This window comes from Anser anser (assembly GCF_964211835.1).
Source record: "Anser anser genome assembly, chromosome: 10".
Classification (NCBI taxonomy): Eukaryota; Metazoa; Chordata; class Aves; order Anseriformes; family Anatidae; genus Anser; species Anser anser.
Genome location: NC_139730.1, coordinates 18,751,149 through 18,778,422, shown reverse-complemented (window position 1 = coordinate 18,778,422; position 27,274 = coordinate 18,751,149). Strand labels below are relative to the sequence as shown.

The 27,274-nt window shown below is 36.9% G+C and overlaps 2 protein-coding genes across 18 annotated transcripts in view; both read right to left on the bottom strand.

The window, feature by feature from the left end:
- Positions 1-48: 48 nt before the first annotated feature.
- Positions 49-23,466, bottom strand: LOC310904823 (uncharacterized protein). Of its 7 annotated transcripts, XM_083850016.1 has the most exons (13): positions 23,371-23,466; positions 21,345-21,391; positions 20,997-21,091; positions 17,925-18,068; positions 15,919-15,988; positions 12,719-12,754; positions 10,028-10,136; positions 8,855-8,904; positions 6,788-6,908; positions 6,033-6,105; positions 3,059-3,254; positions 2,701-2,740; positions 146-231 (listed from the first exon to the last, which is right to left on the bottom strand). In XM_083850016.1, exons 7-12 carry the CDS (start codon positions 10,031-10,033, stop codon positions 2,734-2,736), a joined length of 453 nt encoding a protein of 150 aa, XP_083706142.1. In that variant the 5' UTR covers positions 10,034-10,136; positions 12,719-12,754; positions 15,919-15,988; positions 17,925-18,068; positions 20,997-21,091; positions 21,345-21,391; positions 23,371-23,466; the 3' UTR covers positions 146-231; positions 2,701-2,733. The 7 variants fall into 7 exon arrangements, 6 of the variants coding, with proteins under 6 accessions (XP_083706140.1, XP_083706142.1, XP_083706141.1 ...); XM_083850014.1 differs by lacking the exon at positions 2,701-2,740 and having other exon boundaries at positions 49-231; XR_014588608.1 differs by having other exon boundaries at positions 146-2,740; positions 6,048-6,105; positions 6,759-6,908.
- Positions 21,736-27,274, bottom strand: part of ZNF280D (zinc finger protein 280D) — a 51,804-nt gene continuing 46,265 nt past the window's right edge. For 7 of the 11 annotated variants that reach the window (XM_083849981.1, XM_083849976.1, XM_083849975.1 and 4 more), the window contains one exon: positions 25,040-26,823. In XM_083849981.1, the coding sequence (XP_083706107.1) occupies positions 26,187-26,823 (637 nt within the window). In that variant the 3' untranslated portion in view covers positions 25,040-26,186. Of the gene's footprint in view, positions 26,824-27,274 lie in introns of all 11 variants that reach the window. The other 4 variants (XM_083849974.1, XM_083849978.1, XM_083849983.1 and 1 more) reach the window with 3 other exon arrangements.

The following is a 27,274-nucleotide window of genomic DNA, read 5'->3' as shown; positions in this document are numbered from 1 at the left end:
CCACCCGCTGACCGATGCCCAGCCTATCCCCAAGCAGCCGGCCCCCCACCCCGGCCAGCCACCCCTATATATTGTTTAGCATGACGCCAGATGGTATGGAATACCCCTTTGGCCAGTTTGGGTCAGCTGTCCTGGGTCTGTCCCCTCCCAGCTCCTGCTGCACCCCCAGCCTGCTCGCTGGCAGGACAGAGCGAGAAGCTGAAAAGTCCTTGGCCTGGCGTAAACACTGCTCTGCAACAATGAAAACATCAGCATGTTATCAGCGCTCTTCTCATCCTAATCCAAAACATAGCACCCTACCAGCTACTATGAGGGAAAATTAACTCTGTCCTAACTGGAACCAGGACAGCTGTGATTATAGGGCAAGAGATGTTTTAATCGTATCACAAGACAGGAAGCTAAGGAAATAGCACGAGAAGGAACTTTGAGATTTTGAATTTAAACTTTAATGGAGCTAGAAAATGATAAGAAGTACATACTTTGATGATGCTGCAAAACACATACATATGAGCTGTGGTAAGTCATGGTAAGAACCAGACAGGCAGAGGAGGCAGAAATATGCTTTCTTCGCCTGCACAAGTCTCAGTGCCCAGTGGTGAGAGTCATACAGTAGGTTTAATTCTTTGCTTGGACAGCTTTGTTAAATTGATCAACTCCAGCAGCAGAACAAAGACACAGGATGTTTTCATCTTTGAGGGAATAATATGGTTAAGAAAGCAGTAATTTGCTAGAACTTAACCTACCCAGAGATTTTCAGATTTTTTTTCCTTTTTACCCCCTCCTGCTTGTCTAGGAGTACAGCATTTCAAAGCAGCCTACCATACAAACATTTTGTTTCTTTCATAATGTAACTAGCTCCCACAGAGCATGACATGGCATTCACAACAGGTTGGTATTTCAAAGGATTGGCATGAATGGATTTTAATATTGACTGGATAATACAATCATGAAATCCAGCTGAAACATAGCACTAATTCACTCCATGCACAAGGAAACCAGTATCTACAGCACAGTGATGAAAGTCTCTAACAACGCTCTAGAATGAACGGATGGTTTGAATTATTTCTTCCAAGAGGAATGTTCCTTGAAAGCCTATCAGGTAAGGCTTTTCCTTTGCAAACCAGGGGCTAATCCTGCAGACTCCGAAAATAATGGAGATTCTAAACACTTGAAGGGCTGGAACATCCACAGTCATTTTCTTACATTTTGTGGACTAATAATCCTCACATTTGTCAATTCCACTGTAAAAGCTGGTACTAAAATCTTTCTTCTGCTATTCAGAGCACTATTTCTGTACACAGAGTTTGCCCATCCTGCATTTCTTCTGAACAATGGAAAAACTTAGTCTCATTCATCCCTCGCATGTGGGTTCTTTAATAGCTCTCCAAGCAACTAGCAGGGAACATTTTCAAATATGTAATTACCTTTTGTATGTGACAACAACACAGAGACTTTGAGCAATTAGTAGGATTGGACAGACTAAGGATTAGGTGTGCCTAAATTCTGGTTTTGTCTGTAATTTGCTGCATGGCATTCAGAAAGCTATTTTATCTTACTGCTTTGCTCATGCTGGCAACAATGCTTGGCATACTTGGACAGCAGGAACATCAAGCAGATTAGTGTGTTTATACCTGTACTGCACTTGAATGGGTACAGCACCACCCCCTAAAGGCTATCACTGAACACACCTCCCCAGGTACCTAATTGCCATTATTCTCATCTGCCTCTCTGCTTATCACAAAGCCGTACTGGTCTCATGGTCTGACTGACATAAGCTTTCTAAGATGATGGGCCATTTTTATTGGAGGGCCCCAGGGCAGTCTGGGCTCTTAGGGATACCCCGAGCAGAGGGAGGAGACACCATGCTCCCAGCCAGAGTGCTGTGTTGCAAGGCAGGAGCCTTAGTCCTGTCTCTAGCTGTCTATAAGTTCTATATATGCACATAAGCATCCTCCCTAAAAGAAGTTTAGGCAACTCGATTCAATTAAATGAGACTTTTTCTTTGCCCCACCAACACAGAAACTTTCTTCTGGTTTTCTTTGGCCATTGGTGCTTGTTCTGAGATCATTTTTGAAATCACGGAATTGTATCATAGAATGGCTTGGGTTGGAACAGCTTCAAAAAAGCATTTGGTGTCTACCAGAGTAAATTGCTTGACTCAGTCTGTCTTGTTTGCCACCATTTCTACTATAGATTTTTTTTCTCCACCTTGAAGCAATGTTAAAACCTTCTACCAGTTGCACAGGGAGAGCTGTCACTCCTAAACTGTCTCATCTCTTCCTTCCAGGTTGTTTTAAACTTTGTTAGTCAGTCAAATCCCTCTGCTCCTTGACTGACCCCACACAATTTCTACTTGCTTGTTATTTGAAATACAGTTGCTCCTTATTGTCACACCATCCAGCTAGATACTTCTGCTTTTATATGCCACAGGTATTCTAACTTAAGATACTTGATCTTTAACAGTTAGCTCATGCAGTTTAGTTAAAATTTATACATAATTCATTTACATTTAGATAATGAAATATTCACTTCCACTTTGGTTGTATGCACATAAATTGAGATTCTAAATGGATTTGCTGCAAAATTGCTAGGAATTCAAACACGTTCCTTAGTGCTTATACAGTGAATTGGTTCTATTTTAATACTCACCCATTTTTATCCTGTCTCCTAAATAATTCATGTTTATTGATTTCTACTTACATGTACCAGTGCATTTTGACATCAGACTCCTCACTAGCAGCTGCATAAAACAAAATTCCTGTTATCTAGACTGCGAGATTCACTCTCTTTTTTAAGAAAAAAGTACTTTCTTCCTTTTTTAAAACTAACTTGAAATGAACAATTCGTTCTCGCCTACTTGTTATGTAATGTGCCAGTTTCACTAAGGACTATAAATTTGTATATTTTTTTTTACCTAGTTTAGGGAAGGAGAAAGAAAGAAGAAAGATCTTCTAACAAATGTCAATATTTGAAAATATGGATCTCCCCTCCCCCCAATAAATAAAATAAAAATTAGATTATCTTTGCCTTCCAGGCAGCTTGTCAAGCAAATACCCACCTTGCTTGGCTCCCAAGCTGGATTAGTGAGTCATGGGAGAGCACCCTGTTACTCTGTGCACAAGCAGAAGAGAATGGTGTCCAACCCAGTCCAGACGCAAGGTGTACATAAGAAGGGAGACGCCTGCACAAGTCCTCCTCTGGACACCTTAAGCTTGGGCATAGTGTCAAGGAGTTTTGCAGCAGCTTGCCCCAAACTGTAAGCAGGAAAGCAAACAACAATACTCAAAATGTGCTTTCAAAGTGTGATATGAGAGTTGAGACTATAAAGTTAGATGTCATAAACAGTACATGATCTTAAATAAATTCAATACCCAGCAGTCCTAAATGTAGAAAATCCACCTTCTCTGCCCTCAGCTGCATCAGAGAATTTGTTTCTTTTTCCTAAAGCAGTAGTGAAAAAATAAGATGTTTTTCATACCAAAATGGCATGAATCCTTCCTTCCTCGAGTATGAATTTTCTGGCCAGTCCTAGTCTGTGCTAAATGACTGTTAAGGTAGTATACAGAAAAATAATCTGAGTAAAAACACAAAAAACCCTTGACATTTGTTGACACTTTTTCTAAATAATATTGCTCAAAATTTATAATCTAACAATAAAATAAGCAGAATTTGCAAGTTATCTTATATAATAACAATAAAGTTAAACAAAGTTACTCATAGTGTACTGTGAGTATGCAACGCCCTTGTAATAAACTCATAATGAGACAGGGTAGGAACATGAGGAAAAGATAAAAGTACCAAGACACAATAAATGCTAAAGCACATATTTTTGTTACATCTACATCCCAAAGATGTTTTCTGTGAGTTCTTTTTATGCTATGTCAATTTCACTTGAACAAAGTTTAGAATCCTTGCTAGTTGGTAATCTTCTAAGTGTAAGTAGAAGCAGTAATTAAGATGCTTAAAAATAAAGCCGTGAAATAACATGACATTCATGACACTTGCAGTAAAAATGCATCCAAGCTTTTCTGTAGCTCTCTTTCAGGAAATATTTTTGTTGTTGATACCTTGGAAACAGTGACAATTTTAAAGAGGTTGAGTAAGTTTTAACCTTAATGTCTTAAAGAATTAACATATTTAGAGCATGCCATAATGTTGTTCAGGTGAAGGAGCTGAGTCTCATACCCTGTTCATGACCAACACAGGAAAGCTGAGAGACTCCTGAGGACCCCAGCACTGCAGGAAGTTTTATTTCCTTTTTCAGGAGTCACGTGGAGAAGCCACATCTTTACTATGCTTTGCTCAGGGAGTGAAAGCCACCCTGTACAAGCACTGACTTACCAAGGGACAGAAAGGGAAGATGAGGTTTTCCATCTATTTGCATCAGACCATGTCCAGTCCTGGAAGATGATCTCAGCCAAGAGAGGGCTACTTCCACTGAACGTGAAATAGTACATTCACAGCAGAATGACACTGCTAGATACCATGCTCACCACTTCAATTGTGCATGATGACCTGGTCCCAGACCTCGCAACAACCTGCTTTTCTAACAATAAGATACCAGGCCCTTGTCATTCACAGATCTCAAAGCAGAAGGCTGCACTAATTATAGCTGTCCGGATTCAGTACCGCTTAGGTCTGCCTGAAGATAACCAAAGGGATTTTTTTCCCACACTATTTATTCTTAAAAGATTCTAAAAATATGCTATAGGCCTTGGCTTATTTCATAAGGTTGCTCTTCCTTTAACTTACAAAATATCAAAAGTGTTCTGTCTTCCTGGACAACTTCCTGTATGACTCATGGTTTCCATACAGCTTCACATTCATGAATCCACCAAGGCTACTGAATATTTATCAGATTTTGGGCTTTTTTTTTTCCTAAAAAATTTGCATTTAAATAAATAACAACAAAAGAAAGAGTTGAAAAGAGTCTTCCAGAACACCCTTTCCCTTGTGTTACCTCTTTCAACTTTTGTACTATCATTGCAGTCATTGTCTACCAAATATTCCCAGGCAGACAGAGCATATATTAATGCTGCAAGAAACAAGATGCAGTTCAGAAACACTAACATCATGTGATTACACAAGTTTTCAACATGTTTTTTTATTACTCTTATTAAAAAATCTATTATATTTGCTTAGCCTTTCACTAAAAGTAATGTTGCATTTGCTGTTTATTACCTTGTTATCTTATTACTTTCCTTCTTTCATGAAGACGCTCTACCAGAAAAAGCGAATTGATATTCATTTAATTTGTTTAAAGTTAACGTCACTCAGAATAATCCTTTTCTATCTTCTCTCAGGGAAATAGCCACTCGCCTCACAAGAGAGTCTGGCAGAATCCCCCTCAGACCCATTTTCGCACAAGCACCACCAATAAGGACTTGCCACCCTCTTTGGTGCTGACAGAAGTGGGACAGTTTTGTTGGACTTCTCTTGGGTCCAGCAGGGATGAAAATCAGAACTTCAAACATTAATTCCTGCAAGGACCAAAACCAAAGCACCAGGATCGCCTCTGCCTTCTCTTCACACAGGCTTCTCCCTTTCCCATGCACACCCTTGCAACATATCAAACATCCACAGAACAGCAAATAATCTCAAGACCAGATAAATGGAGACTTTTGCTGCCATCAGAAAAGGATGTTCAGGACACAGATATATGTGGGGAAAAGTTCTGAATGGGTTTCCTCCTCATCCCTACTCAGTAATACAGAGAAAGGGATGTGGTAGTACAATTATTAATATTTAAAATTTGAGAGGTCTGGCTAAGTTTACCCTAACAAAAGGAATATTCTTTTGACCAAAAGCATCAGTTTTGTGAGTACTAGAAGAAAAATATGAGCCAGTGTTGTAAAATCATTGAGGGCATCCCGATTTCCAGTGAAGCAAAAAAATACATGTGTATGTATATAAATGCTCTCTCTTTTTTAAATAGCTCTTACAAAAAAGACTTGAGAAGCCTACAAAAGGAAAGGAGAGAGACTCTAAGGGCATTTAGGAACAGTAAAATGGCATTTTTGAGCAGTGCATACCTTTCACATGCCCACCTGCAGGGATTGAGTTTTGGTCACTGGCAACATTTGGCTGCTCAGCACCTGGCCAGCCCTCCCCGAGGCACCAGCAGAAAAGAAAGCGAGAGGAAAAGAACAAAAACATGGGTTACAGGAGCAGCAGTTTATTGTGGAAAAACACCACCACCAGGCAAGGCTTACAGGGAGCCAAGCTTTACATACTTTCATAAATACACAGTAAACCTCCCCCTCAGCCAAGCTTTTGCACCTAACATCTTTTTAATTAAGTTTACAAGGCACACAGCACTTTGGATCCTGGGGCCCAACTAAATCTCTGTTTACCCAGTCAGAGCCTTGGTGCATGTATGTGTAGGGAAGGATCCTGCAGCGTGACCCTGGGCACTACACTCAATCCCTGCAATACAGTGCCTGGAGGCCAGGACCAGCCTCGGGAGCTTGGTATGGCTTCCAAGGACCTGAAGGAGAACTGAGCCAACCTCTGCTACAAGTCCGCTCATCTCAGAGGAAGATAACTGAGCTCATCCTCCTCTCCCTAGCGTTTCCCCAACTCCATGAAAAAAAAAAACAAGAACAAGTCAAGTTCAGCAGTTTCTGGGACAACACACTGTGCCCATTCTGGTGGCAAGAGCTTAATGCTGTGAATTTTCCCTTTATACATTTACTAGAATTAATCTGTATCTTTGTAAACTCAGAGCAATTTCCCATCCTGAAGAAAAAGTGTCTTACTCTAAATCCGCTTTAGTGATTGTGCCTACCCCATTCCGCTGAGATTGTTCAGAAGGAAGAGACTGTAATCTATTTAGCTTCAAGGAGGGTTTCTCTTTGACGTGCTCTCCTAATAGACCATTCATCAGGATGAAGGGTGCTCCCCAGAGACTGCAGACAGCAGGACAGGCCTAGCCTGAGTGACAGTTTGTCCAGCAGAGATTGACTTTAATGAAGCACGGAATAAACAGGAAGATTAAGAGACTGCAAAAATCAGCAACAAGTTTTGAGTACACCTGGGTAGCTTAAAGTGCAGCACACATCTTTCACTGAATTATAACTGATATATAAATATTTTGTTGCTAAGGATTTTGTGGCTATTCATCATGGAGTTTCTTTCTCTACAGCAGCAATCTGGCAACAGCATGGATATATTGTATGGGATACTTTTTTAGCAAAGTTCAGACCATTAAGGTAGCATCTCCAGCTGAATTTGTCAGAGCTTCTGCTACTGCCAAGAGAAAGCAGCAGATCCACCTGCCTGCTATGTCTACCGGAGGGTGAGGGCATGTCAGCACCTCTCTTCACTGGCTGTTACCAGAAAAAGATCAGCGCAGATGCAGACATCTTTGGACAGATGAGTTTCACCCACAAACCTCAGGCACTTAGGCCTGAGGTATAACCACATGTTGCTCTTCGTTCTAATACGTGTGACTCCAGACATCTCTCCACCACTTGCATACTTATTTCTTTTGCTGGACTCCAATAAACATTAACTTGGTAAATTGAGCCTGAGACTGAACCTACGAATAAAGAAAAGTTTATAATCCAGTGGCAATAAGCTACAAATGTAGAAAGGAACCTTCCTACTACCACACCTCACACCTGGAGATGTCTGATACACTGTAGGCATCTATTACCAGCAAGTAAGACCCATTGAATCTTCTTGCCACTGGATGATCTTCTGAATTTAAATACACACTTTTTGCTAAAGCAAATAAATCAGTCACACTCCATTCTGCAGATGCTAGTATTGACAAAAACACAGAATACTGCTGGGATAGTTTATTCCCAGGAAAGAGAATGAGAGCTTGAGCTCCAGTATCTAGAGCTGCAGAATTCAAGCAGTTTTTACTGCTTTCAAATAGCTTTGTTCTTGCAGGTCAGAAACTCTTTACCAAAACAAAACAGTTTCCAAAAAATATTCCAAAGAGTAACAGTTTCCAAACAGAATAACTACAACACATACTCTCACTGTAAAATTTCAGGGACAGTAGTTTTTGACAAAGTGGCTACATGAAGTCAACTTTACACATGCACTTATAAAGTTCACATTGTGTAGTTCATCTCCTTGTAAAACTTCTGCTTTGCTGTTACTAGTTTTCACACGTGATATCCAACCCAACAGAAAATGACTGCTCCATCGCATAGACAACTTTTTTTTTTTAAATAGCATATGTAATGTCTTTCTGTAAGTACAAGAATTGAAGTTATATGTGAAACAAGCAATATAAATGTAATCTAGATGGTTTTAGGATCCCAGTCTGCCCATGTTGCCATTATACATTCTCAACAGATGATGGCACCAGAATTCAATCTGTAAATAAACACTACTAGGTAACTGACAGATTGCTTGGATAAGTACATTACAACAAATGTACCAAAATTTAGCTAATTTAAACTGTATAAAATAGACATAAACTAAGTAAAGGTTGGAATGTGCCTTTTTAAAATAAACTGTCACCTTTCCCCTGCTCTCTCTTTCCCCATGTCTCAGACTTCAATCTTCAACCATTAAGCAAAGATTTTGTCTTTCAAAGTGTGTACAGAAAAATCAGATATTTTAGCCAGAGTCTTACTTCTAAGGGATACTACAGATACATATTCTTGTTACCAGAGTTGTCATGCTTTCAGCCTTTGCTAATCTTGTGCTCTGTACAGCAGTGAGTTTTCTCGTAAGAGCACAAGCGAACCACAAGATCAGAAGCACAACCAAGAACATTAAACTCAGGAAGGTATTGGCAGTAGGCAAACTTTACTTTTAAATTCATAAATCATTAGGCTGTTAGAAGTCAGAAAAAACTGCTCCTCTATAGAAATTTTCATGAGTTTCTTACCTCATCTTTTTAAATTGTCCTGGTTTAAACATCATCAGTTTGGGCAGGCGCTTGAAAAAATATTAATTTAGAAGAAATTGAGTCTGCCCTCATTGCTTCTCAGGTAAACATCATGTACAGATGTAAAATAAATGGAGCAATAAATATGGTTGAAGATTTGGTAACTGGATTAGTAATAGTATTTCTAACATGGACTATTCACTAAAGCAGGAAAGAGAAAGGTGTTAAATAATTCAGCAAGGAACAACAAATGAATAATGGGGCTGTTAATTTACTGTTCTTTAGTCCTTGCAAAGGTTTAATGGAAGCTATGTTGCTTAAACTATTAAAAGTGTTTTATACTTGCCATATGTTAGCAGAACCATCATTAAAACTGTAATTTATTACTGGAACGAGCCTCAAAAATATTATGCTGAAGCCCAAGAAACAAGTCCTGGAACCAAGGGTCAGATTAGCATTTTGTTCATGGTATCACTCTGATATGCCTCAAGCAAGACAAAGAGGTCCATTAATTCCGAAAGGACAAAACCCCACAAGTGTACTTGTTTAAAGTGTAATTAGTAGGTTGAATTCTGCAGTCCAGAATAATGCTAGTGGCTAAGCAATTTTTTAGTGGGCAGAATGTACTTATATTTCATGAAGATTATTTAAATCCAAAAAAACACTCTAAGTCCCTAACTACAGAAAACAGAAGAACATTTTTGACACCTAACATATTCATACGTTGCTATTGCCAAAAGGACTACACTGAAATTTGAAGGCTTAAACTGCATCTTCTGTGGTTAGAGATCACTGTGAAAGCAATTTCTACAAGCCGTCTGTTTATTCCTTCGAGCTCATTCATTTACTGATAGCACTGTCATTTTTTGACAGACAATAATGAAGGTATTAGTAGCTGTTGTACCCTGCTCTGTGCATTTTATATACCTTTCCTCATTAAAGAGTATTTTGACACATTATAACAAGATAGCATTATTCTTTATGCTTTACGCACAGCTAACAACTTTATAGTAGTCTATTAAAAATAGCATTTTTTTATTATTAGATACTCTTCTCTGCTTTTAAGGTATGACAGATAAAGACCTTCTGTAAGATGCCATTTTTTTCCTAGTTAAATATGCACATATGATTGAATTTTACAACATCCAAATAAAAGCAAGATTCAAAACATACCTTCATTCTTCACACAAAGTACACTGTAGGAACCTTTTTTTTGGTAATGCTGAAGTTGTTGGTACTATTCTAAAATACATCTTCTGTTCTATCTGATTGCTGCTTCTCCCTGTGTATTTTGAATATTAAACTATGGTTACATGGTTTGGTTGGAAAAGGCCTCGTAAATGAAAACACTGTAAAGGAAAGGCTTTTTTTCTAGCTCTGCTAGAAGTACCATGTAAACTCTACTTCATCTGATTTTCATTGGGGATTAATTTTAGGAGGTTGCTTGCTCTCCATGTTTCTGATTTTGTTCCTTTAAAATAATGCTTTTCTCCAACCTCCCACTGCAAACTTCTTACAGGATTTTTTGTTGCTGTTGTTAGCTAGGCATATAAAGTAACTATAAATCTGGATTGGGCCTCTGCACGCAGTTGTAGTGCAAATGAACAACAGCAGTAAGTGTTGGGAGTTAAAATGCCAAAGTTGCATAGTTATAATAGCAGGATTTTATTTCTAGTTCCTTAAGTAACTAAAATCAAAAAATCAGGGCAAAGCAGAACTGGTTTTGTTCAAACCGAGTATTTCACATTTTTGCACTAGCATTTTTCCTCCTAAGACCACTACACCATTTACCAGTCTCACGTAATTCCCATCCTTGTCAACAGCTACAAGGACCACATCTTCATCCAAATCCGTAATATTATTTTATCCCAAGAGCAATGCTTGACTGACGAAAGAACAGCCTGCCAGCCTCATATACAGGTTGTAAAAGGAAATAAGATAGCAGTCTCATCACAGCAGGCCTTTCTTCCAGCTAAGTGGGCAACACTGCTCATTTGAGAAGAGTGTTTGCAAAGAGGTAGATAACACTGACTCATCTAGATTAAGTTATATTTTTTTTTGCTCCCTGCTCACTGAGAAAGGGAATTAAATAAGATTCATAGAAGCCTGGCCTCCTACTAAAACTGAATTTGACCAGCACTGCAGCATGCATCTTCTGCAGATTAAATTCTTAATGACTACATCTCAGCTGATCTCATACCTTTAATTCATGAGCTGTATCTATTCTGTGATCCCTGTTGGGACTCCAGTAGTGGAGACTCACCAACATGACTTTAAAGTGCAGAGTGAGGTGTTGCAAAGAACAGCTGTGGCAGCAGAAAGTTTATAGCTTAACATCACTGTCTCAGACTGCTCAGCAACCCTGCCTCAGCTTTAACAACCACTGTACACAAGTTATTTTTGAGTTAATTCAGGTGCAAATGCAAGGCTGGCACCCTTGAATTGCTGATGTCATAGATGAATCAAGGCAGGTTCAATTGGAATTTCAATCAGGTATCAGGTTAAAACACCTATTAGCATGTTCCATTAATACATCATTTGCAGAATAAAGGTCCTAGAAATGAATAATCCCTGAGGCAATACAATACCCTCCCAATATCTGGCCAACTCATCCCAAGAAAAAGATAGCAAAGCCATGATTCTACCCAATATAAATGAGAAAGAGGGAATGCAGGGAAGAGGTAGAAAGACCATGTGACTGGTAGTAACACAGCAAAAGTATAAATGGAATGAGTTTCTTCATTCCTGGCATTCATTTCTGAGGGAACATGGAAGATAACTTCAGGAGAAGCTTCAAAAGGCCTCACCTTACTGGCCACATAATACAAATTTTCTTTTGTTTTAAAGAAAGGCATGAGGATTTTACTACAGTATTTTTCTTTAGCCAGCTTTATACTTGAGCCCAAAATCCTATCCTCTGCTCTTCTGGGATAAGCATGTGTGTGTGTATCTGTGCATTTCAGTAATTTATATAAAAGTTAATCCAGTGGTGTGATGAGAAATGCACATTACATTTAAATTAGCAGAGGGAATAACAAAGAAAACAGATGAAACCCATTACAGGTGTCTGTGAGGAAGGGAATACGGATGTGAAGCTCCAGTCTGAGAATTTTAACAGCTGCCATTAAAATACCCCAGTGGGAATTAGAATAGTAAAGCCTTTAACAAATCTTGCAGGTTACTGATGTTTGGCCTGTGCATCCACAGAGGGCTGAAAATAATGAAGCAAGTTTTAATCCCAGCCAATGAGTTTAGAATAATTTTGTATTCTGGCAATTCTCATTTTCATCATGCAGAATAAGTCTTTCACTCTGAGAAATCTCTCTTTTGTACAAGCAGAGTAAGATGTAGTATTTCAGCCTTTTGACTATTCAGACCAACATACACAGCCAGAGGATTAGAAGTCATCTCACTCTTAAATGTAGCGCAATCAGGATTTAAACTGTAAGCTATTTGAAGTAGCCATATAAACTGGCAGCTTGCTGTCCATTTATTTCTAGTTATAGCACTAGAAGGGTCAGTTAGGTTCATAATAAAATATACGAAACCGGAGTTCAATCAGCTTTTATTTTTTTGTTAATTAAAAAAAAAGGAAACCCTTGTAGAGGATCAATTATTTGCCTTGTTTATAGAAATTATCCCCACTACTATGAAAGGAGCAGTCTTTTTGCTAAGATTATTGGAAATGAAACAATGACATCTGCAGTAGGATTGGCCTGGAGTTGCTCCTTCCATTGGCTGTCCTGGCTACACAAGAGGTGAAAGAGAGAAAGGTCTGAGAGGCAGGCTGGCAGGCACACACAGCTCCCACTGCAAAGTACTCAAGCACAAGGAAGTCTAGAATAACTACAAATTATCTCTTACCTCAGTAACCCTTCTTCAAAATACAATGTTTTACCACTGAAAGAGACAAAACAACTTCAGTTCAATCAGGTTATAAAATTAAGCAAACCAGGCTGTACAGAAAGATTACAAAACACCAGCCATATATACACACATTATTTGTCATTGTCTATCCCTATGCTACACAAAAACATCGTAAGAATAATGTAGTGTAGTACACAGTTGCATTTTAATTGCTTACTATATATGTGTTCACATACCCACTCTTCACTCAAAGCTCAGGGTGAGCAGGGGCTTTCTTGTCCTCCACAACAGGAAAGGCAAGGCTGACATCAAGAATCAAAGTACGTATCTAGTCATCACTACCTAGATAAAGATATTAAAAATAACAGAAAACCCTAAGACACAGCAGCCTACGACAGGCCTTGTCTATTGTCTTCAATAGATCATAATCCCAGGACAACCAGTGAGCAGTTCTACTGCCACATACAATATTCAGTGTCCTTCCAGTACAACTCCTCTATGCTCCTACTGCACACATAGAAGGACAAATACTGGAAAAGTAACAAAATAGAGGAAATTAAAAGAAGCAAAAAAAAATACATGAGAGATGTAGCTTATTTAGCGTGCTTTACAAGCAGCTGTAACCCACAAAACCAATCATGGGCAGAGACGCTTATCCAGTGGTCTGTAAACAAGTGTTGTCTGGATTACCCACATCAATTTAGAAGACATATATGGATGACCCCATAATCAACCACTAAACCCTCCTCTATCTTCAGTGTACTTCTGCAAGACAAGTAGAACATTAGAATCCACTCTAATTCTGAAAATTAATAGGAGATACTTAGACCTTCTCTTGGTGGGGAAAGTTATGATATTGGAGAATCAGGAATCCATAAAGCATGTAAAGTAACAGTTCAACCTACTTTAATGCAAGACCCTCTAGGCCATTACATATCATGTAGCACTTCAGACTCTCTTCAGAAAAATGATATAATTTATCTTGCCAGAAATAAAGAACAAGTTGCTGAAAGAGGCACAATGCTCCTTTAAAAGGATTACAGTATAAATGTAGTCACCATAACTCGCTTGTTTAGATCAGATATTAAATCTTGAACTGCATTTTGAGTGTGAAAACTGTTGTCTTTACTTCACATGAGAACACTTTAAAGACCCCAAATTATGGGGAAATAGCTACATAGGTTTCTACGGTATGCAGCACTATTCTCAAAATTTAAAAAGAAAATAAACATTACAGTATCCAAAGTACATTGGGATCTAAATTTCAAGATTCATAGGTGCTTAGATATTAATGTTTGTTAAGTTGACATTAATATTCAAACCTTTATTTAGACCTAACTTCTAAAAGTTCTGCAAATACTGGATAGTTCAAGCCAGGTCTTTCCATTTTTTTCTGGTAACAAACAGGTAGCTAAAAAATTTTCTTTTTAGTCCCCTGGTTAAAAGAAAAAAAAAAGGGGAATTTTGATATTCTGCTCTTCTCCCATATATTGATTTACCCAGGTAATTTTAGATCAGTAAAGCAAATAATTACAGGTTACAGTTTTGCAAATCATTAGAATACTTACTTCAAAACAAAATTAGCTTCTTTTATACTTACTTCTTAAGAGAAAACTAATAAAACTAAAAATCAGAATTAAAAAAGTATTTTTAAAACTGAAAAATATATTATTGTGTTTGTGAGAGACAAGGGAAAGAACAGCTTTAACTTTTCTTGCTAAGAGTTTCTGCTTGTAAAGACACACCTCTTAATTGTTATTTTGAAGGTTATTCATACCAACTGCAAATGCAAAGCCTTTTTCAATCATTTGTAGTACATGGGATGTCCAAAACACATATCTAGAAACAAGGTAAAAAACTGGGTATTTACATTACGCAAATGAAAGGTAATTTGCACACCAAATTTGCAGTCATGAAAAAAATCTCTTATTTAAAAACACAAATATTGGTATTATAAAACTGTATATAAAACCCAATTAAAAACATAATAGAACTTCAGCAACTGACAGTTTATCTCCTTCCAATTGTCAACTGGAATCGAGAAAGAATGATGGGGTTTAAGAGACTCCTTTTTCACAGAGACTGCCTCCTTTTGCTACGAAATCTAAAGTATGGTTTAAAAAAAGTTTTAGCTAGCTACAGCCAAGCATAGCAGAATTTGGCCCAGCCTGCAGACAATCCAAAACCATACCTCCTAGGATTATTAATCCATTGCTAGTAAATTTAACCTTTAAAGTAATTTATTGCAGACTGAGGAAAGCAGAAAAGAAAGCAGCTTGATTGAAGATGTAAGGTGAAGAGAGCACTGCTCTGGTTCCTTAAATAAGTCAAACCTGTGTAGCAGCTGGAGCACAGGGAGCATGCTACTCATCTCAAACCTGCCTGAAGGTTACGTAAAAACTGGCTACACCTTGCAGCACGAACTCATCAAATACCATGGGGAAATGTGCTTGAGTACAGACTGCAGGGTATGGTTTGCAGTATGTACTTCTCAGAATGCTGCTAGAGTAATAAGGAAGTAATAAGCATATATGAAAGACAAAGGATGTGACTGCCATTAGGGAATAAGTGTGCATTAGGGGCTTTTAAAATTTAATTTGGATACCAAATTATAACTCGATTCTCTTTCCTTCACAAACAACAGCAACCAAAAAAGCTTCTGACCTAAAATAAGCCTGTTTAAAACTGAATGTAGCTATTACTCAGCCTTTATATTGTACTATCATCCTGAAAATACTACCAAATGAGGTCCTATACTTGTCCTACAAATGTCAAAATCCCTGCCCCAAAGAGTTTGCAGGTTGTGTTATAAAGTCTAATTATAGTGTGAAACCAGAAACCTCCTTACAAGTGGCAAAATTCTGAAAAATCAAGATAATTACAACCCTAGCTCATCCTGATTTGTGAAGCTATTTTTAGAACAGTATAGGCTGATGTGCTCTAAGCTTTTTTACATTTGCATTAACTCCTCTGTGATTCCTCCTCTGAAATGTGTGCATATGCTGAGTCCATGTGAGATTCTACCACTGGCGCTTGTCATAAGAATTAAATCCCTCTCAAGCTTGTTTACAGCTCAGTACTTGTCATACTGCTCCCCTGAGCTTCATGGCTCACTGTTTTTTGTTGTTGTTGTTGTTGTTTTTCCTCTCTGGCTCTGTGAAAGACTTAATTTCTTTTTTGTTTATGTGTGTACTTACACTTGCAGGTGCAGAAAACAAAAAAAATGCTGTACCCAGATGTTTTGAAGCTGCAGTAACATACATTCAGCTGAAATTAAGGAGAAAAAAATATATTAGATAAGAAAACAACCATCTCATACAGTATTTTATAGCATATTTAATAAGCGTATCATGTTTCTTTGACATCAAGACTCTTGAATATAAGTTTAGGAAAACCAGAATATTCTACAGTTGCTGTCTTTATTCTTTTGCAAAGAGCTTTTTAAAGTCTGAAGGTGGTCCAATTACTCCTATTTCCAATTTTGCTAGTATCTTGTTGTAGTGGTTACAGACTCTATTATAAGTACAGCTACTGCACACCAAGCTGTCTTAACTCATTACTGAATTAGTCGAACCTTAAAGAGCTTGATCCAGATTCTCAGCCATACTTTGGAAAATATACTGTATCGTTAAAAAAATTACCCTCTTGCTTCTGCAGAAATAGGAGAAATTCTTGCCTGGATTGCCTGTAGAGACCTTAGTTCTTACATCTCAAATCACATCTAGTTCAACATGTCTACATTTCACAAATGCAGCTGGTTAACCTTGCAAATTCATTTACCCCACCACATATTCAAGCAGTCTATAAAAGGCTGCAAAGATGAATATGCTATTGTTTTATAGGCAACTACTGTAGCTATCCATACACATGCCGTAATGGCTTGTCTGCTTCACCTTAACAGCATGTGCAGACACAGAATCTTTCTGCAATCAATAGAGTGGCTGCTAACTTCTTTGTTCAAGCTCAGCACATGCATTAGGAATCTTTCCTTACATATACATGTTCCTAGTCAAATAAGTTTATTAGCACAATTATGTGCAGAACAAAATAGTTCTTCTTGTAATTTTTTTGATCAGCATTTACATTATAACTTTTCTAGTCATGCACAATCTGTAACACAGACCTTGCTGGTGATGGTAATGGTAAAAATATAAGCACCTGAAGCAGAATGCAGTGGAATTTTAAAGGATGCTGTTGTGAAACTTAAATGATTAGATCTGCTTTTCTTTTACCTCTTTTCAGCTTCAGTAACTTCCTCTAGAGCTTCTACTGGGCAGTTAATGGAAAAGCCTGAACAGTTGCTCTATGACATTACTGTACAGTCACAGCGTTCTGCCTACTGTTGAAGTGGGAAAGATAGACTGCTGGGCTCTTTTTTCTTCTTTTTTTTTTCTTTCTTAATATCTGCATTTTTGATTTTGGTTCTCTGGTATTCTAGTTGTCACCAAAATAAAGACAATTCTTCCCCCAGTGAGGCTCAGTATGTTCCTGATCTTGGCACTGATTTGGCACAGTATTCAAAAGTTTAGGGTTATAAGAGAGGTGCCATGAAATTGGTGAGTATTAGGTCTATAAATACATAGAACTATTTCTTCTAAGTCTCCTTGGTTTTATACCTAGCTTTACTAACTTCACTATGCACAACTAAAATATACACAAATTGATGGCAAAAAAATAAAGATATGGTTCAGTAAACAATGTAGTAGAGTAAGTCCATTTTCTATGCTAGGAGAATGAACACCAGGATAGTTAAACTGCTTTTTACAGCATCCTCAAAATTTGAAGCGCTGCACAAATAAAAAGACATTATTGACTGACTCCAGCAAACAAAGGTTTTCTACTCTGTGCTTATTTTTTCAGCAGATTAAATAAAAGATACATACAATAGTGGTTGAGGTGTAAGAAGCACTTTTCACCTACCTGGAACAAGATTTGGCAGTGAAATGTATTTAGCTTGATGGACAGGAATTAGCCGAGTTCAGAATGAGTGACCTTGTAAATTATTGACCTTTACCTAATTGGTGTACATTATATTCAAGAATATCAGATTACAGTCATGTCAAATTTTTTTCTGCTGTGAGGCCACAGATAACAGACAGTTTGGTCTGAAGCTGAACAGAATCTAACGTTTCTTTACAGAGTCCTCTACTCTCATTAACTAAAAGCAGAAACATTTTGCTTGTACATTCTTTGCTCCACTCACAGTAAAGTTCCTGTTTGCTGCTGCTTCTTATTGATCTTTTATTGCAATGATGCATCTAGACAAACCGATGACACTCTTCATTTGCTGATTTGTACATTCTCTGGAGATTATCTTCAGCAGAATTCCTACCAGCTTTAGCACCGCCTACAAATAAGAGGATATACCTGTTATTGTAGTGAGACAGAAGTTTAGGGTGGATATATTTTACCCACTCTCATTTGGATAAGCAGTAGAACAACTTTTAAAGCATTTTTTCAGTTTATTTTACAGAGTTGAAGGTCACGTACAAAATGATATAAAAGAGATGCAATCAAGAAACTCACAGTTTAAGTGGATTGTAAGCTCTCTCAAACAATGTATTTTGTTATTACGGAAAGAACCAATGCATTTGTAAAGAGTGTGTAAACACATCAAATAATGAATGCATTAATCTAAACCACATATGATGTGAGAAGACAAAAAATATATTTTTATTACAGCCAAAATACAAGTGGCAGTTGGAGGTCACAGCATGTTAAAACACTGCTAAGCCATAGTTCCCTAGTGCAGTTAAATCACTCAGTGCTAACTCACAGTCAGGAAAAAGAAAGGTGTCCCCTTTCATGCAGAACTCTGTTTTGGTTTAATTTCAACAATAATCTTTCCCATATATATAATAGTGTCTATAGACAACTATGCTAGGAAGGGCCAGCTTTAGCGTGGTGGAAATACACAAGTCGAGCAAATGTTTTGAGAGCAAACGTGTCTTGGAGAGGAACAATGTTTCCCAGAGCCCTTAGGTAGCCCCCACCTCACTAGCACAACCTGATTGATCACACAACTTATTATATGGAGAGAGAAGATGAAATCCTATTTCCCTCCAATGGGTAGCTCACCTGGCCAAGAGCATACTTTGATTAGCAGAATCCTCTAAATCAAGTATAGTGGCAATAGTACAACAATCTGTTTAGATAAGTTTGTGCTCAAGAGTGTAAGGATTGTTGCTGAACTCTACCCTCTTTTTAACATGATCAAAAATAAGTTGTTGTGTTTGTGTTTTTTTTTTTAACTCTCCATCTACATCAGGGAAAATAAAACCCAATTATATTTGCAATGTGGTTGCACATAAACAAGATGTGCGTGTGTGTGTGTACAAGGCAAACTTGTGGGAATGCAGTAACAGTTCAGTGTGGTTAAGACTTCACTTGACTTCCTATGCCACCACCACTTACCCTCCGCCAAGTTCAGCTTTTTCTGAGTTTCCTTTCAAGCTGAAATCTTCTAATTACTTACACTACTGGGATTCATTTTGAGTCCCTCCATTCTGTCCCAGATTTATTTAGTAATAACATTTCATTTATAAAGTAAATAAAAACTAAAGTATGAGTGATTAGTACCTTCCTGAGTGGCAGACTAGTTTTTATTTAACAAAATCCTATGCAAATAACATTTGAATTCAGAATCCATATTTAAAATGAATGTTCTGTAATTACAATAGGATATTGCAACATGCTTGCTTGGATAAACCAAATATATTGAATTTGCATACATCTAAAAACATATTACATGCATGCAAATAATGGAAGTTGTATTATGACCTTTAAAGACTACACTGAAAGATGTATAGGTCTTACTCAAAAAAAGGCTTCCTCCTTTAGTGACAGCACTTGATTGAAACTAATAATGTCTCTGGAGACGCAGCCATAATAAGCAGACAGTCTCACAGACCCAATAGCTTCATTACTTGCAGCTGTTTGGTATACTGAAAGCTCACTGTGCTTATTCCTCTTCTGGCAATGCTTTCCCTTGTCACAATAGAAATTTGTATACAATCCCCTACAGACTACTCCAAAAGCTTTATTTTTTAGGCTGTGGTTTCCCACAGTATAATAGTCCAAAGTGTGTCAAGATGCAGGCTTAGAAGGGAAGAGAATCATCTTTTTCACCTCAACTGTATCTGTGGCTCTAAGAGAAAGATAAGCTTTAAGGTACACAGCCCTTCTTGGGGTTGTGAAACTGAAGCAACAAACCACGAAGTACAAGCTGGAAATAATTATTTTGAATTCTATTATGTCCATCAGTTCCACAGTTTGAGAGAGAAGGCAGGTGAAGAGCACAAACAGGCACCAGCTGGGGGAGAAACCAGGAAGGTCTTAACATCTACAGGAAGGGCAAAGAAATCACTTATGAAACAGCCATGGATAAACTAAAAGTGGAATGATGACAAAATTCTGACTGCAATATTTATTTTAAATTTATGCTGTACTCAGTCCATTGTTGTTAATATCTATTAAAAGTTTTAATTTTACTTCCAGGCTCATCTTTCAAACACCTCTGATGAAAACCTTGCTTCTGATATTTAAAGACAATTGTTACATCTGGTTTGATACCAGCACTACACTCTCACTAGTATTTTAAATATGCAAAGATAAACAGCTGCAAAGGGAAAGCATTACACTGAATAAAGCTGAGAAGAAGAGATCTGGGCAGAGTGGATTATTACACATTCCCATCCACAAGTAACTTGCATAATGTCTGCTGGGGGAAAAAAAAAAAAAAGGTATGTTTGCTGTATTTTAAATATAGGTTGTACTTCAATTTTCCTTTTCATCAACAAGATTGCCTTCTGAGGAGCCCGGTGGTAAATGGATTTCTTTTGTGGAATAGACAGAAGTTTTAGGATATTAAAAAGTATGTTCTGCTTTAAGAATTTTATCTTACTGCTTTAAATTGAGTCAATACTAAGTGCCAAGCAGGTATATAAACAATACAGGTTCAGTGCATTGAAGCAAACCCGGAGAAATTTCATAGGTAAACCTCAAGAAAAGGTAAGTGATTATCAGCCTTAAAACAGAGGATGGCAGTCTGCCTTGATACTTCACTGCTGGGGTACTTATTAGCTTGCTATTTCAGAGAAAGGTCACAAAAAAGTTGCAAGCTATAGTTTAAAGGATGTTTATACTAAGCATTAGTGCTAGGACACTCTTAGGAAGAATTGGAAGAACTTCATTATGTAGCAAAGATGAGTAAAACGCTACTATTCACATCTTAATGTTAAGTCACTTTTTAATATATTAATATAAAACTGCATACATGCCACATGCTAACAACTTCTTTTTGGTTCCATCAAGGAAGATCATAAAAGCACTTGTCTCCTCTAGGACAACTGAGGGAATCCAGTGTGTTATCTGGGAAAGAAAAGAGAGGACAGTCACACAACTACAAGAAAAGCTTCCCCACATCAGGATCCTTTTGTGAACTCTGATCTGATATGCATATCTCAAGTTTTTTTGCTATCTTTGAGAGCCATTCAAGTCAACCTCACTACTTCCCCAAGCTACAATTTTAGGAACAGTAAAAAAAACTTCACTTTATCAGATAAAGCAGGTTAAACCACCTGTCCTGCATGTAACACACTCGTGATTAAAATTTGGAACTTACTTTGGCTTCTCTTCTGCATCTGTTGCTTTCCATCTCCATCCAAAAACCTAAAAGTTGTTTATACATCAACCATCAAGAAAGATACATTCCAAGATACAAAGGATTGTGACAGGCAGAAAGAAGCCATCTAAATGATATTTAGGTGAAATGCAATGTATTTCTTAGATATCCCAGAAAAATTGTACTCCATGCATAAGAATAAATAGACATAAAACATATTGACTGAGGAATGAAAGCCACATTTTCCAAGGCTGCTGCATCATCAGTATGACAAGACAATCTCCTTTATAAAGATACCAGTGTATGCTATCCCATTCACCAAAGCTTTTGTTCCAAAGAAAACAGCTCTTTTAAATTAAATGCTTAATACTGAGAATTTAGTGAACTAAAATTAAAAAACCCTAGGTTTATTTACATTAACTTCAAAAGACAAGGCATTTGTTCAGCAATGATCATTCTAAAAAAAAAATCCCCCACTTAAAATGCAGATACACAGATCAACATCACAGTTATTCTTGTGGTTGTCATAAAAACCTCAGCCTCTCTGAAATAACGGTTCAAACAGTAAATAAACTTCAACAAAACCAGCTCATTTTTACATCCATAAATACACTTTATAATGCCTTGCGGGCATAACAACTACATTAATCTCCCTCAAAAAGAAGTGTTTCACAGCTAAGTATTTCCCACATTTTCTTCTCCCCCTGCTCCTTTTTCTTTTTTATTAATATGTATCTGGTGCAGTACAGAAGAAAACAACAATTTCACACGCTTAGTTTGGATCAATAAAATGACTAAATACAAAATTTCAATCGAGTGTTTTAAAGCTAGAACAGTGATCCAAAACCTAAAAGAATACAGCATGAAACTCTGCGCAACCTCTGTAAACTAATATGAAATACCAGTCAACATATTTTCATTTTTATAAAGCAGTGAACTAACAGAAATAATACATAGTCAAAATTATACTTAGATACTTAATGCTCAAAGGAGATAACGTGCTGGGCTTCACCACCACCTTTCCTTTGAGCTACATTAAAATTAGAGAAAAAGTTTTATTAAAAGCAAAAATCATTCGAGTAATCATAAAACATACTTACCAAATTTTTTATTAGAGGCATATTATATTAAGCATACATCAAAAATACAGGGTGCAACTACACAAAATAAGCTCAGCTCACAAGCCTCAAAAATAAAACACTAATGAGAACAAGAAGAGAACAATCAGGTATAAAATCTGCTCTACACAAATTTCTGAACAGTCTCTTACAAAACTTTACTGTGACAGTGTATGGCCACAGTCTTTGGTGGAATATTAGTATACCTTAGAGCATTAAAAAAATAATTCATTGCTTTCTACATGCTAGCATATAAATAACAATGCTTACACTTGCAGAAAAGCTTTGAGTTTTTTTTTTTGGTTGGTTTTTGTTTTTTATGTAAGGTTTTGCAGAATAAAAAGTGTTACTCGGGATTCTTAACTCAGCCCTTCAGTTTCTAATGCCTTCTGTCACTAAAGCACCAGAGAACGTGACTTAACACCTATTGCCCAGTGTTTCTTCTCTCTCCATTTCCAATAAGTAAAAATGGACATACCTTAGTTATAAAAATGTTCTTGATGTTTTGCTTCTGCTAGGTTTTGCTTAAAATGGCAATTTGAAATACATCGGCCTATTCTTGGAACTCACTATGAACTATGATTCAATCTGATTATTTTCCTGGGTTTATTCATGCATTCTATGAAAGAACTGAATCCTAGGTAAGCCAAAGTTTCTTTCACAAACTGCACGAGACAAACTGAGGCATTTGCCATACTTGAGGAAGTGCCAAGTGACTGTGTCATCACTGAGCATATTCTATTAATTACAACAGCTTTCCATTAAATGCAAATAAAGAACACGTGTGGCATGTGACTTCCTTAAAAATACAAAGTTATATAAACAAAGGTGAAGTTGTTATTCAAGCACATATTGTAAATGTCTTCAGAAGGGAAACAGTGATTCTAGTATGGATACCAAGAACTAACCTTAAGTTATTTTTTGTTAAGGCAAACTTCAGATAAAACGTCTTTCTAAATTCAAAGAGAATGGTGGCACAGAATAACTGCCAACGGCTGGATGGGAAACAAAACAAACCAAAAAAAACCTTTTACATCACTCAGAAAACAAAAAATTGAATTATGTGCACCGATTACATTCAAATAGCTCAGAATGCAGTCAGTGTTAATTGATCTTCTGGAGTGACATCAGTCAAAAGCACCAATTTAACTTAGCTCTAGGAAACCCACTGAATACACGACAGTGTAATTTTCATCATTATGCAACCTCCTGCAGCGTTCAAACAGCAAACAAATTACTTCAGATAGGAAAACTGCAATGGATTCTTAGATTTTCTCCTTCACAAAATAACATGCCACTGCTTTCATGATACATTTTATTGGCCTATTTAAAGTTATCCCATGGTCTTGCTAGAACAACCTAGTTCTCTCTCACCTCTTCCTTTGGAAGCGCTGGTATTTCATATGTGGGTGATATTTCATTTGTGAGTTTATGGCCTAACATTACTGTTTTAAGGGATATGGATTCTCTACATGGATTGAAATAAATAAGGGTTTACATATTAAATATCTGAGAATACATATAGATTTTTGTCAAATACTCAGGTTTATAAATTTTTGATTTTCCAAACTTTCTCAACAGTAGCTTTCAAACTATACATTTTTCATCCACATTTGTATTATTAAAATGGTAAACATTTTAAAAATTTAATTGCATAATAAAAGACAAATGTGAGGACATTACGAGCAAGTACCATACAACTGGCTCCACCTTAAGTTAATGTTTTCCAACACCACATATCAGATTGTTATTCAAAATAATTAACTGGCATGTAAAAATTAATATTCATATTAAAAATAGTACAGGTTTCTCTTGGTTTATAATAAACACAGGAACTCCTTCAGTAACATATGCACCAAGTTCTACAGCTGGTTTAGAACTCTGCAATACCCTTTTTGGAATGCTGTGTTTTATAATCCCTCATGCCTACAAGCATGAAGACACTAGACCTGTTCATACTACCTCAAATTAAAAAATTCACTACAACTTTTAAAGATCAGAAGAATACTGCAACTTATTGTTCTCAGCTTTTTCACTTGTTTCTTATTTGGAGCTCTTAAAGCAGCAGATCTTGGAGAGCTGTGACTATGTAAGCCATTACACTTTTCTTTCTAAAAGGCTTCTAAACCTGCATGGATGAAAATTAAGAAGCACTTTAACATCTGATTCATATAGCTTTTTAAGAGTTTGAAGCCATTTTTGAGGTGTGGTTTATTCAGAAGTTCCAACAATGAGCTGAATGGTCTCTAAATTTTAATACTGTTGCTAATTAGACCCACTTAGCAGCTAAGTCTCGTTAACCTAAAAGGACAGAGCAGACTTCAGTAGCATGTTGATGGCCCAGAAAAATATCTTTATATAATCTGGAAAAGTTGGCGCATCTAACCACAATATACGGCTACAAAAATACGCTTATGCATAGGCACTTGCTTATTTCAAAAAATCACTTATGTGTCAAATTCAGAATTTTGAAATAAAATAATTTCTGGAATCTGCTAATAAATCTTTTTTTAAAAAGGTGGGAAGACTATGCCCAAAGTTTCAAGCTGAGCAATAAAATTATTCACAAAGACAAAATTTTGTTGCAAATATTTACTCAAAAAGTAATAATTTACAGCAGTGCTTTAACAGCTGTTCAAAACATTTAACATTCATTAGAAATAAAACTAAGTCAAAAGCACATTCTGAATGTTTCAAATGGAGCAATGTAGTCCTAAGAGCAAGCTACTGTTAGTCATTTGCATTCCTATACCTAGCTGCTAGCTATAAAGAAAAAAAACAACCCAAAACCAGCAGCTATCTTTCTGTACATAACAGACTACAAAAAGTCCTGAAATCGAACTGTACATTCCTATGCTCTCGTGTCCTTTTTGTAACAGTTAGTATTTAGCAGCTGCAAAATGGCAGAACTTATGCCAGCTGGTATTTCCAGTTTGGGGTTTTCCTTCTTTCTGCTTAAAACAATTTTTACATTAAACCATACTTTGGTTTGACTTACAGACCATTCCTATGGGTCTACTACTAAGAATATTTAAAACAATGGTAAAAGCCTAACAGCTACAGTACTTTCAGCAGTATGTCCTACTTTATACAATTATGCTCGGTTATTTCTGCACAGCCTGCACATTGAAAACCCCACAAATATATATATTTTGTCATAATATTTCCACTTTCACTGAAAGTTTATTAAGGTAAGCTTACAGTCTGGCAGGATTACACCTGTACAGAGGTGCATAGATTCATATAATTCTGTTTACATGCTTTTACAGACAGGAATGTGACACCAAATCCAAAGGTTTATGTTTACCCAATTTATCAGTAGACCAACAACCATTGCTACAAGTGTGCTCCACTTCAGCATCAGAACTGAATTCACACTAAATTCCACCATTTCACTTAAGGATTTTTAAAAATCTTTTCTTGACTAGCAAATCACTTTATGTGAGATTAAAAAAATAGAATTTATTCCTCCTTTCAAATGTTGGTTTATTAAGATATACCACACAAAAGAGACAGGCAGACAAATTGAAATGTGTTACCTTTCATAAACTTAGTTAATCTAGTTGTACATACATGTACATGCTACCTTCATATGCAAAGTTTCCCTGCTGTGCCTCTTTCTCTCTCTCAAAAAAACCCTACGAGCAACCATGAGCACACTTGTCAGGAATGGTCCATGGTGTTCCTACCATTATTTATAATAAACAATAAAATGAACACAATTTCAGCTTGTTTCATTTTCATCTGTCTTGTTCACAGTTGTATCCATTCTGTTGGGACTGCTTTCTTTAGAAGTCTCGTCTGTTCGTTCAGAGGGTCGTTCAGCTTTCTTTGATGAAGGTGCAACGTTACCTTTCTGAAGAATTTCAGTCGCTTCATGCTCTAGCACCTCTGATGGAGTCAAAGGCTCCAAATGAATACTGCCTTGTTCACTAATGTCTGAACTAACGGATTCAGGTTCATTTCTTTTTCTCAAGAACTGCTCAAAACTAACATCTTCACCCAACGTTAGTTTTAAGTCCTTTGCGTTCATTGCTGAAAGTGTAGTTTCATCCAAGTTTTGTACTTTAGTCTGGTCAGTCAAGACACCATCATCTGAACTTTGGCAAGTTTTCAACTCACTTTCACCATGAATACATTTTTGTTCTTTGTCTACTAATTGTTTGTTACTATCTGAATCACAACATGCTCCTTTCTCATGCAAAGAATTCTTGGAGCTATTGTCATGGAGTTCCAAATTGGGAACATTTTTTGTATCTGAGAATGGTGAGTTTTCTTCATTCTTTTCAACCGATGCAACATTTTTAGTTTGATTTCTATTGCATTCTTTTGTTTCCTCTGAAGACTCATGCTCTTGTTTGCTGAAAAAACAAAACATGTTATTTTTATAACAGCTAAAATAAAACAACGCATGGCTGTGCTCTGCAAAGTGACACTCAGAGTGGTATTGCAGATTTCCTATATGGTATTTTCATAGCAAGATGGGCTGAATTTAACAAGTCCATTTTTCTTAACCATTTACAAACTCAGCCTTAGTACTCTTCAATTCTTGCATTTCATCTCCAGAAAAGAAGGTTAAGTTGTTCCCTTCCTACAATGTAGAACTTTTCAAAATACACCATTAAGTTCCTCTTTGATGCAGATGTCGATACAGCTATTTGGGAATTTCTGTTGATGATGTACAAATAAAAGAAGCCAGTTCACACGTTTATGTTGCCAAATTAACTCTGCAGTACTAATGGCAGTCAGGAGAAAAAAGAATAGTTGGAAATCAACATTAATTTAAATCTAAAATTTAGTGGAGCAGCTAGA

Excerpts from the sequence above, each read along its gene's own strand:
- LOC310904823 (XM_083850014.1), bottom strand. Across the intron at positions 3,255-6,032 it reads TGCAGGTGGGCATGTGAAAG|TTTGGGGCAAGCTGCTGCAA; the intron begins GTATGCACTGCT and ends TCCTGCTTACAG. Across the intron at positions 232-3,058 it reads CAGCTTGGGAGCCAAGCAAG|AGCAGTGTTTACGCCAGGCC; the intron begins GTGGGTATTTGC and ends TCATTGTTGCAG.